This window comes from Argentina silus (genome assembly GCF_951799395.1).
Source record: "Argentina silus genome assembly, chromosome: 6".
Classification (NCBI taxonomy): Eukaryota; Metazoa; Chordata; class Actinopteri; order Argentiniformes; family Argentinidae; genus Argentina; species Argentina silus.
The window spans coordinates 7,764,379-7,779,912 of NC_139660.1; the positions used below are offsets into that span (position 1 = coordinate 7,764,379).

Consider the following 15,534-nt stretch of genomic DNA (forward strand, 5'->3'; position numbering starts at 1 on the left):
TATGAAGAATATATTTTTTTCATGCTCATATTTGTTTTAAAAAAAAAAAGAAATGGTAACACTCAAGGTTTGACTTGCATTTTCGAGACTCATTACCAAAAACATTCCATAATTTTTTTATTATAAACAATCTCTTTATTGACATCAGTTTGTAATATTTAAGAGGTTTTTCTTGTACAGAGATTTCAAGGGTGTTTGTATAGGTATCCATGACTAGAACCATTGTAACACAAACTGTTTTTCCTTTACATGACAAATACTGACATCATTAGCTCACTTAGTCAACACTGAGCAGAGAAGGCCATAACAGAACTATATAATATGAATAATCCCAAGTAAATCTGGGAATTGTAATAATAGTGTTCATTTTAATTGCTATTCAAGGCGTAAAGTTTTGGTCAGCTGTAATGTAACTGCCTGCACATACAGTTCAGTCTTGGCAGAAGGGAGAAGGCTGTCTCCCAGGCATTTCCATGGGATATTAGGGAATTTCACACTAACTTGAGTGTGTCGTCAGTAACAGTAGTGAGCTGCAGCTGTCTGGATTCCTGCTTGGGTGGGACAGGACAGGACTGGACTACAGTTTTCCAGATTGTTTTGAGTGAACAAACCTATTTTACAAAGCTGTAAATTAGAATGGTTAGCTGTTCTTTCCCCTCCTATGGGGCCAGCAAACTAAGTAAAGTATCATTGCTCAAAATTACTTCCATACACCTTAAGAAACTCACTCATTGGCTGGACTAGGTCAGGGCATGGGTCATAAGTCAGGATGAATGTGATGCAAATGCTCCACTGTGGACCCTGGCTGTCACCTCCCAATGAGAGGCTGATTATGGCCCTGGCTTGCTGGGGATTGAGGAGGGATTAGTGCTGATGAAACCAGGATGGACGGACAGACAGACGGACATACACAGCCTGGCCTATGGCATGATGGCACTAACCAACCTGACCTCTCTCTTTGAGCTAACCCACGTCTTTCATAAGGCTCTCCATTTCAACACATTTCTGTCTCTCTTGCCGGTGGCTCCTGCCACGTGATTTCTCTTCAGTTCATCAAACAAGATTTACTGTGGAAAACAACCGAAACAGCCTTGCCTCTGAATTCCTCTTCCCTTTGAGCCAGTTTTTCAACTCCTGCCATCGTGGTTTCTCTCGTTCCCCACTCTCCTGAAATTCAGGCACCTGGAACAAAGAAAAAGCAGCTCAGCGATGGTCTGTAAGGTTAGCTGAGGTATTCTCTGTGGAATTGTGACATGACTTGATATGGAAAAATACTATAAAATAACAACCCTAGCCGTCTCTCTAAGGACTGCAACAGTGCCCGAGGTATCAGCATCCCTCCATCAACAGGTCTGTGTTCTGCTGGTGGTAACAATGAAAAATCAATTGAGAGGCACCAAGGCCTCAGTGACTCCACCCTGTGCCTGGTGCCTGTTAACAGCTTGCAGGCAGCTGGACCTCTCTCCCTGGCTCTGTAGGGTCTGCTTGTCATGGTTGGTGGTGACAGGCTGAACCAAGGGAGCACTGTCCCTTCATGGACAAACATATACAATGTTCCCCTGTTTCATGGTGCAGCCTGGGGCTTGTGACTCACTGCCAGAGCCAGTTACCCCTGAGAGGAGCCCATCACTGCCAGGGTGAAAACAACGAGCCCTCTATCAGACCCCGGATCAGTCACTCTTTAAGAGAGGGAGATATATTTCCCAGCCATTTCCTGTCAGAAGTATTCTAATAGAGAGCAAACTCTGTCCTTACCATACCAGAGGGGTTTTGTGATGATACTAACCCAAAATGGTCAGTTGTAGAGACATTATAGTACTCTTGTGCTCCAAAGACCTGGAGGTGGTATTTTGTGATGACACAAACAGTTGGACAAATCCACCAAGCAAGGACATAACTTGTTCGCTTCACTCCTACTAGTTCATTTCTAAACTCTCACATATGTGAGATATTTGTCAGGATAACGACTCCCAGAATCAGGTGTTACTGTATGTCTGTGATTGGACTACTGACCTTTAAAAGATCTTCAGTATTGATATCAGAGTGATAACTAAAGTCTAATATATAATTTGTAACCTGTGGACTCCAGTGGTTGGTAAACAAGGTGTGTAGGGCCTATGGTTGTACAACACCACATGGTTCAGGGTCCACAATACAGTACAAAACGTAGTAATACAGTCAACTTCTGATATGCAATGGCTTATGGCAGCTGCAAATCACTACATTAAACAGTAGTATACATTTCATGTATGTATTTATGAGCAAAATTATTTATCATCCAATAATTCAAAGGGCTTGGAGTAACTCTGAACAGGCATATGCATTTTGCATGGGTGGATCTGACCTTCAGTATAGATTTCATTCACCTCTACATTATTAAATATTCATTCACCAGCAGTGCTTGCTTCAAACAAACGCACATTTGTAAATGTCAAAATAGTGTTATCTACTTAGAGCATATTGCGACAGTTAATCCATAGGCCCTACATACCTTCATCATCAGATCCTGGTGTTATGGTTATGTTTTATCCACGCTGTTTTTCTGATAACCCAAGTGACGCATGACTTCACTACAATAAGCTTCTACTTGAGTTATCTGCTCAACGTTTAACCTTTCCCTCCATGCAAATATGGCTTCTTTTGCATCTCTTGAAGATATGAGGAAAGGTTTGTCAGAGGAGTACCCGTGCCCATGTGTCATATTCAACACAAATTTATCCAGAGCAGGGAAGGATGAGAGTTTAGAGAAATTGTACAGCCTCTGCAATTCTTCCATGGGGTGCAAGACTAAGTCCTCATAGCGTATTCTAATGTAATTCCTCTTCACCCATGGGGGTGCGTTCATAACCAGCATCATGTCGTTCAGCCAGTTGTCACATATCAACTCCATGGCGCTAGAGACATAATTCTCTGCACGGTTCATCCTGTTGTTTGGCACCAGTAGACGTTTATATTTTTCAGTCTGCTTCCTACTTCTCAACACCTGGATGCTTTCCTTGACCAGCGCCTGTTTTGATTTCAGACGTGAATTGTGCACAGCTCGTGGGTCTCTGAACAGTTGAATGATCTGAAGGTTTAGAGCGGTATCTCTCATTAAAGGGATAAGGACACCAAGGTCTAAAATTCGCACACCTTTGATAACCACGACGCGATACTTTTTGCACTCTCTCTCCAATTCTTTGATGTCCCTTCGTTGGCACTTTCCACAGACGGCCTCTTGAACTAATCCGACTTCGTGTCTCTTGTGTGCATTACACAGAGGTTCGGAACATATAACTTTGTTCATTTTCCAACCAAATATGAAAGATGTGGTAATGTTTTGGCTTCCTGCGTACAGTTTTAAAACGGAGAAATCGCAGCGGAATAGAGAGTTCATCATGTCGCGCACGGCCCCTTGAAGACTACCAGCGTCTCCTGGATAGAGAGCTTGCCATATATGCCACATGGGCTCATACAAATAGAACACATCAGGGTGTTGATTGAACAATTCCCCTAAAAAAGAAGAGCCTGTCCTCCAAGTGGCATGCAAGTAAATGTGTATTTTAGATTGGTTTCTGTTGACAACATCCTCCATCGTATCGGTGGTGTTGCTGAACTTGTCACCGTTATTCCACAATGCCATCGTGTTTTCCAAATCAGGACATATAGGCTGTTGCTGTCCATGTTTAACATGTGCCGTCTTACTCCTGTAGTCTAATATATACGGAATTAACAGAAGTAATACAGAATATCCTAAAATTAAAATCAAGTATTTCTTCTGTAGCCTCCTCTTCATTTCCCCTCTAACGGTCCGTACCTTCACGAGAGATTTGTTGCCGCGCTATGACGAACATTGTGGCCGAGGCCACCAGCAAGACAGTTTTGAAGATTAAAAATAGCCACGCCCATTACAGTTTAGATTGTCAAAATAAAAGTTTGTTAAGTTTCTATTAATTTTTGCTTCCTGTTTGTGTGTGATTCATATTGGATGAAATTGAATGAGATTCAATTCAGGAGACTAACACAACGTCCTCAGTAAGGATGCTTAATATTACTGAATCAAATGCTTTTCCTGGGGTGAATCTAAAAAAGAAAATGCTTCTGGCTCGTCTACTTACTGTACTTGGCTAAAGTGGAAGGTTTGTCCACCAAGAGCTCTCACCTCTCTCCTATGTTTTCAGGTCAATGTAGGTAGATGAGAGAGGATATTAGAAGAGGATGCCACTTTAAATTATTGCGATTTAGCCGTAAGGAGGCTAGCTGGTGATTTTATTGGTCGACGAATTTCAGTCAGGAAGGGGCGGGATTCATGTGGATGACAGTTAGCCAACGCTATCTGTAGAGCAAATTCACACTGGCAACGTTACAGCGAATCTGGAATAAATGGATAAACAGAGGAGAAGACAGCAATGTGCATTAGTGTTAATGGATGCAACGATTTCACTTCCGAGTTGAAATAGTTTGAGTTTGCAAGCACAAGCTACCGGCATCCGAATACAACAACACTTCAACAACAACACTAGTGTTATTAGCCTTGCTAGCTGCAAGCTAGCTACTAGCCACAACAATGTCACAGGCACACTGGACCAAATTTGAAAAAGAGACTGAAAGAGAAACGAGGACCCTTGTGAAATGTATAAGTGGAATTCAAGACGAGGAAGACCAGAACTTCCAAGTGGCACTCAAATTTATTTCGTCGAATTTCAGGTAAGAAGGCCAGGAGGGTGATGAATGGTGTATCACTATAGCTAGCTACTACTGCCATGAATGCTAACTAATGTTTTTCCATCTACTGTCAGGTTTCACCGCTACCTGGATGTTGATAGTCATAAGGTTCAGCGCAGTATAAGTGGGTAAGTAGTAGGTTATTGTTTCCTTTGTGAAAGGTGTGGTTTTTTTCTGTGGATGCCTTGCATGGTATTACAATTTGAATGTCTCTTAGGATCTATGAGAAACTCATGATTCACTCAGACCTAAGTAAAGCAGAGAGCTGGACAAGACTGACAGAAGAATTCCTGAACTCCCCTCTACCCAACACTGATGGAACGAAGGTACGACAGGAAGCTACTATAAGAACACAATATATATTGATGTATCTATCCCTGTTCACCTTGCTGTGCTCGTGAAAGTCACTTGAGTGTGCCCTTTTTGTTTATTTTGCAGACTGAGGTTCATCACAGTGTATTGGCCTTATTGCTCTTCCTGTCAGACTCTCCCTCTAACTCAGACTACAGTGAAATACCCAGATTGAGGGAGCCTGGTGAGTAGTACACTACAGATTCTCTACTAATCTCTTCAGCTCTATCTGATCCTCCTTACTCTAGTCTGTCCACTGTTAAATGATAAATGGTTTTCCTTGTGTTTGTGCAGAAAAAGAGGATGACTTTGACTGGGGTAGATATCTAATGGAAGGAGAGGATATTGACACAGGACCGTTTCCAGACACCCCAGTGAGTAAATAAGTACTTTTTCTATTTCATGTATAGAATGCACTGCATGCTGACCTTGATTGCAAATAATAAGCCTCTCTTATTCTTCTCATGGATCTCTCACTCCCAGGAGTGGTCAGAAGAAGAGAGTGAGGAGGAGGACAGTCAGCAGCCCCTCAGCAGAGAGGACTCTGGGATTCAGGTGGACAGAACACCCCAGGAGGATCAGGACAACACCAAGACTGTCCCACTCACATGGACAGGTGATTCTTATAAACAATGTTGTGGTATAAAGATAATGCAATCTCGAATACACCACCAAAAAAATATCCTACACTGATCAGACATTTCTTAATGCTACATTTGCTACATTTCATGGAATGTTTTTCTGCTTTTCTCAATGGAATGTCTTAACATTTCCTTTGGAGACTTATCTTTTTTTTTCTCCATTGTTTTGTGATTACAGTGGGGGAACCTGATGCTCGTGCTTGGCTTGAGCAGCATGTGGTGACGCCATATTGGGTGGCACATGCTCCCCGCTTCCCACACAGTCTACATTTACACTCCAACCTGCTCAATGTCTGGTAAGACGCCTAAAGCTGGGTTAATATTTGGTCAGTTGTGCAGGCCAGCCATTTTGACTTTAAATAATTGATTGCCACATACCATGATTAACAGAATAGAAAGAAGAAGAGGAAAGAAATTCAAATGTGAAAGCTTATTGCCTTGATTTTCCCCAGGGACCAACATTTGTACAACACAGATCCATTGTATCTGCCTGAAGAGAAAACCTTTGTCACAGAGACCCAAGTGATACGTGAGACATTGTGGTAAGATATATCTTACTGATTTTGGAGATTTGTATGTTGGCAATGTTTCTGTCTATGAGCTTTTAATGTCTCCCTTGTTTAAGTCTTCTTATTGTATTGTGGAAAATTCCCTTAGGATAATCGGATGACAAAATATGGACTTCTGAAGGCATATTTAGTTTCTGTTGTCCTTTTTTACGATAATTGAGCTATGGTTATTTGGTTTCAGGCTTCTCTCTGGGGTGAAGAAACACTTCATATTTCAGCATCATGATGGAAAAGTAGGAGTAAGGAATGATGTGGTGGTCACTCACCTGACCAGCGTAAGTTGATCATTAAGAACATTAACATTATCTGACAAAGTATGACCTAGTTCTGCTTGAGTTCCCCTTCTGACCCCAACTCTCTCTCTCTCTCTCTCTCTCTCTCTCTCTCTCTCTCTCTCTCTCTCTGTGCTGCAGAACTGCCTGCGCTCTGTGTTGGAGCACATTGCTGTGTATGGACAGGCTGTGTTTCGACTGCAGAGGTTTATTGACGAGGTGACAGGGTATAGCTGTGAGCCATGTCCCCCAGGCTCTGGCGGCTCCTACACCTCCAAGAAGGGCTCTGAGCCTCCCTTCAGGACCTACCAGGCCTTTGTGTGGGCGCTCTACAAGTACTTTGCCAGCTTCAAAGAGGAGCTCACTACAATAGAGAAACATCTCATATGCAAAGGCAGGTGTCATTGTTGTACTGTACTGTACATTGGAAAGGAAATTGCTCGTGTAGCTGATTGGTCTAAGAGGTTTTGGGTTTGGCTGTTGTCTGATCCACTCTCTGATTTAACTTCTCTCCAGATGAGACGGTAACCTTGTCAGCTGTGCTGGAGAGACTCACCCCTCACCTGGCCCAGATCAAACTGCTGCACAAGGTCTTCATCACAGGAGTGGCTGAGGTACCCCCTGATACCCCCAATGTAGTGCGGGCCTCCCACCTGCTCAACACTCTCTACAAGGCAATCCTTGAGTATGATGCCGTGGGTGAAGCAACAGAACAGGCGGTGAGTATGCTTGTTCCTAAGTATTTTTGAATGTGCATTACTCCAAATTGCTAGTTATAATATATTCTGATCTCTATCTCAGGTGGCTCTTTTATTCTCGCTGTGGACGGATACAGTTAGACCATACTTGGAGATAGTGGATGAATGGATTGTTCATGGTCACCTGTTTGATCCTGCCAAAGAGTTCATCATTCAGCGGTATGGAACATTCTCTTTTTGAGTCTTGACTCAAAATGTTCATGAACAAGGATCTGGCCAGGAGCATATATTTTTGATTTTATTTACTTAACCAGGACTAAATATTTGCTGTGTCCCATTGCTTAGGAACAAGGATGTGCCAGTCAACCACAGGGACTTCTGGTACGCCACCTACACCCTGTACAGTGTGTCTGAGACAGTGGAGAACGAGGAGAAGCTGAACGACGCGGCCAGTGGAAGCTCTGGTGGGGACCAGGGCTCCAGCAGCAAACAGCTCACCATGGTGTCCTTCCTCAAGCCTGTCCTCAAGCAGATCATCATGGCTGGGAAGTCCATGCAGCTGCTCAAGAACCTGGACTGTAAAGAGGCTGAGCAGACAGAGAACTCCTCTAGAGGTCAGTGTTGAGCTGTGTCTGTGTCTTGAATGTTCTTGAAGGGGAAGGCGGGGCAGCTTCTTCTCAGCAGCCAAGATGAGTGTTTGACGCCAGAGGTGTTTTGAATACTGTATGAGGCTTTTTGATTTGCTCACCCACTGCAGAGAGAGAGAGAATATGCTTATGCTGTTCATTTATTATGAAACCACAAAGCTCTACTGTGCAGCCCAGACCGTCTGTACCTTTGAGTGGGTAGGGTGGGGTACATAACCCTTAGTGCACCCTCTGCTTGAGTTTTTAATGTTCTCTGATCTGAGTGCACTGAGTAAAACCTTTAGCACATGACAAGTATGATGGAGACAAAGTTCTGATGGGTTCAGATCTGACTTGTATGTTGCAGATGCAGAGAGGAAGAACTTGTACACACTGTTCCTGGAATCGGTGCAGTCACGTCTCCGTCGCCGAGAGGAGTCACCCGCGGATACGGTCACAGAGCAACAGGCCACTAAGAGGAGCCTCATAAAGATGCAGTCTATTGTGGCTCAACATCTGCAGATGGATGACATCCATGATCCTCTCTTGGCCATCAACTTTGCCAGGTAAGCAGTGCACCGCAGTCAGTGAAGCCACATTAGCTTTGAGAGGTTGATCTGATCAGTACCTTCTCAAAGGAAGCCTAAAAGACATCTTTTGAGAAAGGCCAGTCCATATTTCAAGCATTGAATTTGATTGTAATTTGATAACATTGTTGATACCTAACCAAACCTGTTTAGTGGCTTGAGAGAGCCAAACCCAGTTGTTGGTATTTGACGTACTGTACACTCTCTTCCCTGAAGGCTGTACCTGGAGCAAAGTGACTTTCATGAGAAATTCTCTGGAGGCGATGTCATAGTGGACCGCTCATCTGAGTCTGTGACCTGCCAGACATTTGAACTGACACTGCGCTCCTGCCTCTACCCCCACATTGAGAAGAGGTACATTGAGTGCTGTGGGAACCTCATGAGGACCCTGAAGAAGGACTACAGGTACGTCCCTCTTCCGACATATCTTGTCTTTGGATATGTCTCACTGTTTAACCCAGATAACAAGCCTCTGTTACTTTGTACATTCTACAGATTGTTAGAGTATCTACAAGCAATGAGGAACTACTTCCTTATGGAAGCCGGAGACACCATGTATGACTTCTACACAGCCATCTTCGACAAGGTGCTTGAGAAGGAGAGCTGGCAACAACTGTCTTTTCTCAATGTGCAGCTGCAGGAGGCAGTCGGACAGCGCTGCCCAGAGGACAGCAGCAGGTACTGCATACACAATTTTAATTGTGTACTACTATTGCAGTGAAATTAGCCAATTTAACAGCATGTTCTTTCATATGTAATATAAACAACACCTGTAATGTCACATTTAAAAGCTATTTACTTTAATTTCCACTATGTCTTGCTGGTGTTTTACAGATTATCAATTTTCCTGGAAGCCATTGACCCTGCCAGGAAAAAGCAACCTGTGAATAATCTTGATGCCCTTACACTCAGTTACAAGGTAGATCAGCCTACTATCCAGAAAGATGACTGATGATGTTTTTTCTTTGTGTTGTATGATTCACTCTGAAATGCATAACCAGTCATTATATGTTTGTCTGTCTGTCTGTTATCCTTCAGGTTCCCTGGCCTGTTGACATTGTGATCAGCTCTGAGTGTCAGAAGATCTACAATCAAGTGTTTCTCCTCCTGCTGCAGATCAAATGGGCCAAATACAGTCTGGACACACTACGATTCAGTGGTGTGTATGTGCAGAATTACGTTCTCCATTTTACTCTCAACACGTGACAGTCATTGTTTCCAGAATACCATGAAAACACATAAAATTAAAATGTATTTTTCTCCATAGATTTGACAGTAGCTGCCAAAAGAGTGACAGGAGGTGGAGCCGAGGAGGTGACAGCCAAGGAACCCGTAAACCAACAAATCCACCGAATGTTCCTGCTACGAGTCAAACTGATGCATTTTGTGAATAGCCTACACAACTACATCACAACCAGGGTGAGACTAGTGAAGGATTAATTGTAGGAGACATTAGTAGCAAGAAGCCCGTCAGTTAAACTTCACTAGTAGTTCGGTCCACAAGTTCCCCATCTCTTATCTGTGTTGTGTATTGTATTGTGTATTCTGCATGATTTGTTGGTAGTTCTGCTATGTAAATGTTTTTGCTGATCATCTCTAGATTCTGCACAGCACTGGACTGGAGTTTCAGCACCAAGTACAGGAGGCCAAGGATCTGGACCAGCTGATCAAGATTCATTACCGATACCTGTCCACCATCCACGACCGCTGCCTGCTGAGGGAAAAGGTGGGCAGCCCTTTACCTCAAGACATAAATCCTACCCGGCGAGGGCTTGTTGACTATGATTCTAGGAGAGGGAGAATTCCTCCTGAGACTGGCGGTGCGCTACAGCTTGTGATTAGGACCGGTCATCATCACACTCCTCCCCATGAGACATGGGCCATCTCCAGTGGGAGGTTCTCTCCTGAAGCCACAGGAGAGAGATTTAGAGAGAGAAATAAACCCTCTTTATTCACTCTTGAATACAGTGCATTGATGTCTTTCATATGGTAATTTATCTTGATAATTTCTCTTCAGGTCAGCTTTGTGAAGGAGGCAATAATGAAGGTTCTCAATCTGGTCCTCATCTTTTCTGACCGATGGCAAGCTGGATTTGGTGCTTGGAAGTGAGTGAGGACAAACAAAAAACAAATGTTATAAGCTATGTTATGTGTTCAGTCCTCAGTTTGGATGTAATATAGATGTTTTTGCACTAATCTCCTTTTCAATTGCAGGATTGAATCCATTGATAAGATGGAATCTGATTTCAAAAACTGTCACATGTTCTTGGTGACCATACTGAACAAGGCTGTATGCCGCGGCTCGTTTCCCCACTGTAAGTATAATGCTGATCTGTTGCTGAAGTCATGGGCCTCTTTTGATCGTGAGCATAGGGTGTGATTTTCTGATGAGTGCATTTACTGTTTTTTCTTTCTGTTTGTCTGTCTCATAGTGGAGTCCCTTGCCCTGTCTCTGATGGCGGGCTTTGAGCAGTGCTGAATAGAGAATATCATCCATCCACCTCTGCTCCACCCTGGCTACCTCTCAAGATTCAGCTCTAATTGTTTCATGGCTTTGTTTTGTGACGGCCACTGTTGTACACTGATGAAAATCAGAGCGACAGACTGACAAACACTGTTGTTTTTTATTGCAATTGTAAAAAAGATTACTTGTACATTTATACATCATATAGCAAGAGACTAGCGGTGACGTCACAGTCTGCTCTGCTGGAAAAACAGATTGCCTGTGACTGGAGTACCATAATACCCTCCTAATCATGGATTCTGCACATGGACATACAATACAGGGTGTCAGACGTGTTAAATGATTTATTCTATATTTTAGACTGTTTGTACATATTGTTGATCAAAGCTGATTGTGATCCTCATGTATAGACTTGATGCACAATAAATACTGCATAATGTTGTAAGCCTGTTTACGTGATATAGTGATTGATATCATACCTAGTTGTGTGACAGACAACTCTGTGGAGATGCTATTCAATTAATTTCACAAGAGTTCCATCACTTCTGAAACACTAAGCAGACATTGAAGTACATGATGTACACACAATATGCATGCTGTCAGGTTTATAATTTGATATATTATACTTTTATATTGAGATTTCTCTCTAAAGCTTTAGTCACTGCAGTAGGCTACAGTGCTTCCCTATGAAATTGTCTTAGCACGCCTCCCTAGTGGATGAAGTTTGCACCGCAGTTTGGGAGTTTCCTGTTGAATTTCCCTGATTCAGTGGGACAGGAACTCCCTGCTCTACTTCCCCGCCTGCTCGTCTGCGATAACAGCGGCCAAGGGAAGATTCCACTGTACGACAAAAAAGCTGGAATATAAGACTTCATAAACAATTTTTTACTATCATCACTTTTTGGGGGGGCAATCTGGATTTCGACTATGATTCTTATAATGAGTTTCTAAGTTGATAAAGAGGACAATATTCCTAGGAAAAGAACTCCGGTGAGTAGTCTGCTCGCGAAGTTAGCTTCAAACACAGCTGTGCGCTGCCATGTAGCCAGCGCCTACAAAAACTTTGTGTGATGTTTCTCTGGGTGTTGTCTTTGGTGGCTCCGCATTGATTGAAGCATAATGCTTTTCACCACGGATCTACATTTTGATTTGATCGAATTTGGACCATAACAAAAATAGTTACACCTTTTTTGTGTTAACACACAGATTGAAAAGACAAATCTCAAAGCAATTTCTCTAGTCCTATTAGGACTCCTAACTCGTAGGCCCGATTACAGTACGGTGTGACTAATCCGATGTTGAAGCTATCTGGATCTCTTGGCAAATGAAATGCACCAGGCTGACTTTCTAAAGGAATCTGACATATCCAACCTTCTAAAGCAAAACTGCAAGACATCTGCGAGTCTGCAACCATGATTGTACACAAATCAAAGTGAACTGACAAAATAAGACCTCAAAATGATTTACCGCAGTAGCCTACCCTGAATTTAGGAACAGATCAACGCGGATATTTCTTCAGTATAGCTTATAGGCTACTGCTATACTTCTGAAACTGAAGTCGTCACATTGTTCTGCATTGAACTTTGTGAACAAGACCATTAATTGAGAGACAAAGAATATTGTTTTGGCCCTGTTACTTTCTATTGTTTGTTTGATGATTTATATCCGCGTATTTACTTTATAAAGGCTACATATTTTCTGTGGCCATCATTATAACCAGTGGCGTTCTCCTTGCCCCCCACAATCCACAATGCTGGATCGATACCTTCATTGATGTTACCAGGTCTTCAAGTTGTTCCAGAGAGGCCCAATTACCTTATAGCTCAGCCCTGTTACCAGATGGAACCAGACATTTCCCTCTTAGTATGGAAGCTGTGTATCTGTGTGTATCTTTTCTCATGTCTCCCTTGTGTGATCAAGTGACGTTCGCAGCTGAGGTTAAGGAGAAGTGAAAACTGAAACATGGGGGATGGTGACAGCTGAACTCTAATATCATAGGGTTGGGTTGGAGGGGTGGGGGATTTGATACACCATTCAAGAGATGTACAGGGGCTGCCTAAAAGTTGTTTTCTGGCAACGTAATTTCATACCTTCTGCATGTTTCTGAGAAGGGTACTGCCTTCACTGTCAACTTGATTGCTGCTGCAATATTCAGTTTGAGGTGTGAACTGGCTATATTTTCTGTTTAGAGATGTCACACCTTTCAGCTGTTCTTGCAAACCAGTGATATTTATGGCAGCTCTCAAGGTGGCATGGTATGACACCTCTGCTAAATTTCACACCTTAAAAAGCTTTCTGGTGCTTGTTCTCTGCAGTGAGGTTGATACTGCTGCTGTTTCTCTGTTTGTCTACAATGCCTTCTAGTTCACTACTCAAGTTGAAGTTGATGGGTTAAAAGCAAATATCAGCCAAGCTGTAATGTATCAGTATTTGAGCCTACTCTAGGAGTCTGTGGGAATGGGAGTTTGAGTGTATCTTGAACAGAGCTGGACTGCTGGAGTCCCACAGACCTTATCTGTAATCCACCAGTCAGGAAAGAACATAATATCAACAGTGACAGCATGTGAATGTCACAGCTCCATGCTTCCGTTTTCCTAAGGGGGGAACATGAGTCTGGACTAAATGTGTCATATGACATCCTTTCTCCATCTCATGGCGGGAAAAGCCAACATTACCCAGTTCCTGTACCAGTAACAGACAGTACTCAGTATTTCCAGAATGCATACCATCTGCACTGGGCCACTGTTAATAACATTAGGTAGCCAAGGTAGGTGGAGTTTCAATGTCTAGGGATGAGACTGGACATGCCAGATAGAGAACACCCCTTATTTTCTCTCTCAGAGCCTGTTTGCCTTGGTTTTGTGGCTCCAAGTATTACCCTCCACCTATTTGTGTTCAGAGGCCAATTTAAGCTCCTTATAGTTTAATTGAGGGGGAACATGGCTTACTGCAATGCATTAGGAAATAGACTTATCCAGCATGCAATCCACGGCGCAGTCTACTTCAGTGTTCACTTTTAACTTGACTTTCCTCTCTCTGTAATGGTCTGTATCTCTGTTTGTCTGTTTCTTTCCCTCAGATGACACGGATGAGACGTTTGCAATCTTAAAGAGGAACTGTATTGGCCTGCAGATGCAAAAGTCAATGATGGTTCCTCCTTTTATATTGAAAGTAATCTATTTAAGTTAGATATAGCCTACAGCCTTATGATTAAAAGTAATTACTATATCTCCAGATGTAGCCTTAATGTTGTAAAATGTGTGTGTATTGAAAGTTTATAGTGTTTATGTTCAAAAGAATACCCACCTCAGCCACCAGAGCTACTTTGGTAGAGAGACATTGCAGGCAGAGGCCCTCTCTTTCCTGTCATATGTTACTTCCTTGTTCTTTTGCACCAGAGGCAATTCATTTATGGTCAGTAGCCTACATAGGCTACATTACTTGGCAGTATACTTGTTGGTCCAACTATTTCACAACCCTTCAGCCACTGATGAAGTGCTCTATAGTGTCAGACTGAAAACAACATCCCCTTGCCCTTCTACTCCACATGTAGCTTCTCACAATTATCAAATTGCATCAGATAGCAGCTGCATGTCCATACTATTAGACTATGTGGTGCTTGACCCTTGAGTCTGTGGAGTGTTCTACCTCTGCCATGCAGCTGTGTGAGATGGGTAGGCCACCGACCATGCCTGTCTCCCACGTAAAGCAGCACTGTGACTGGAGCATCCGTGTGTTCCTGCCTTTCCGTGTCCTCAGGGTCTCTCCTCACTCCTCATATCTGACTGTGTGTGGAGTGTCTCCTCATCTCCATACTGAGTCTGACCAACCTGCTGTGAGCCACTGGGCAGAGGCTCATTCATTATTGTCCCCTTCTGACCCTGGCCATGTGCACCCACAGCCTTTTGTGTCACTAGTCTGAGTCACTAGGGTTTGTTTGAGTCACTGTCTATTTTGATTGCAGCGTGGTTTTTGATTGTTCAATGTCAATGAAGCTCCCCATCAGCAGTTGTGAGAGAAAGAGAAGCTAAGCACATGACTTTATTATAGGACCACCACAATGAGGTTTATTAGAATTGATTTACATTAAATTAGTCAATTTGAAACAGCTCCTTATTTTGTTTCTGTATGGATATTTTTTCAGAGGATCAGGATCTGTATTGCTAGATGTGTAAAGTATATACCCACACAGCTCCAGGTTTAGCAATTTGGTGACCTCTAATTGTAGTTCTTTCTTTTAGTGTGTTACCACAGAAGTCATTTTGGACATCTTATCAGTGTATAACATCAAATAGAATAATGTAGAAGTGAAAGTGATGTCACATTCAAAACTTGCTTTGTATGAAACAGGATGTGGTCTTTGGTTGTACCTCAGATCAAACATCATAAAACAACTTTCTGTTGTTTTTCAGCACAATGGCATCCACAGTGACCCTGGAGGATGCCCTCTCCAACGTGGACCTGCTGGAGGAGCTTCCCCTCCCGGACCAGCAGCCCTGCATTGAGCCACTGCCCTCCTCACTCATGTACCAGGTAAGAACTGACCGTAGACCTGCAGCCCCCCTCAACCTCCTGAGTGGTCCTATCTGGTCTACAGAGATCTATGTTGTCTGTAATGACCT

At 42.9% G+C, this 15,534-nt stretch overlaps 3 protein-coding genes across 3 annotated transcripts in view; 2 read left to right on the plus strand and 1 right to left on the minus strand.

Annotated features, from left to right (window-relative positions):
* Window positions 1-149: 149 nt before the first annotated feature.
* On the minus strand, window positions 150-3,872 carry chst7 (carbohydrate (N-acetylglucosamine 6-O) sulfotransferase 7). Its single transcript, XM_083671375.1, has 2 exons — window positions 2,492-3,872; window positions 150-1,182 (listed from the first exon to the last, which is right to left on the minus strand). Exon 1 carries the CDS (start codon window positions 3,773-3,775, stop codon window positions 2,519-2,521), a length of 1,257 nt encoding a protein of 418 aa, XP_083527501.1. The 5' UTR covers window positions 3,776-3,872; the 3' UTR covers window positions 150-1,182; window positions 2,492-2,518.
* Window positions 3,873-4,318: 446 nt separating this feature from the next.
* tubgcp5 (tubulin gamma complex component 5) lies at window positions 4,319-11,347 on the plus strand. Its single transcript, XM_083672081.1, has 23 exons — window positions 4,319-4,686; window positions 4,779-4,832; window positions 4,922-5,030; window positions 5,143-5,239; window positions 5,350-5,429; window positions 5,539-5,671; window positions 5,875-5,992; window positions 6,149-6,238; window positions 6,447-6,540; window positions 6,679-6,931; window positions 7,054-7,256; window positions 7,339-7,454; window positions 7,581-7,849; window positions 8,229-8,427; window positions 8,665-8,853; window positions 8,944-9,126; window positions 9,283-9,367; window positions 9,487-9,607; window positions 9,716-9,867; window positions 10,049-10,174; window positions 10,466-10,554; window positions 10,663-10,763; window positions 10,881-11,347. The coding sequence occupies exons 1-23, from the start codon at window positions 4,547-4,549 to the stop codon at window positions 10,925-10,927; spliced, it is 3,048 nt and encodes a 1,015-aa protein (XP_083528207.1). The 5' UTR covers window positions 4,319-4,546; the 3' UTR covers window positions 10,928-11,347.
* A 374-nt stretch (window positions 11,348-11,721) lies between these two features.
* Window positions 11,722-15,534, plus strand: part of cyfip1 (cytoplasmic FMR1 interacting protein 1) — a 24,398-nt gene continuing 20,585 nt past the window's right edge. Inside the window, exons 1-2 of the mRNA XM_083672050.1 lie at window positions 11,722-11,902; window positions 15,325-15,445. Coding sequence (XP_083528176.1) covers window positions 15,329-15,445 — 117 coding nt within the window. The 5' untranslated portion in view covers window positions 11,722-11,902; window positions 15,325-15,328. The remainder of the gene's footprint in view (window positions 11,903-15,324; window positions 15,446-15,534) is intronic.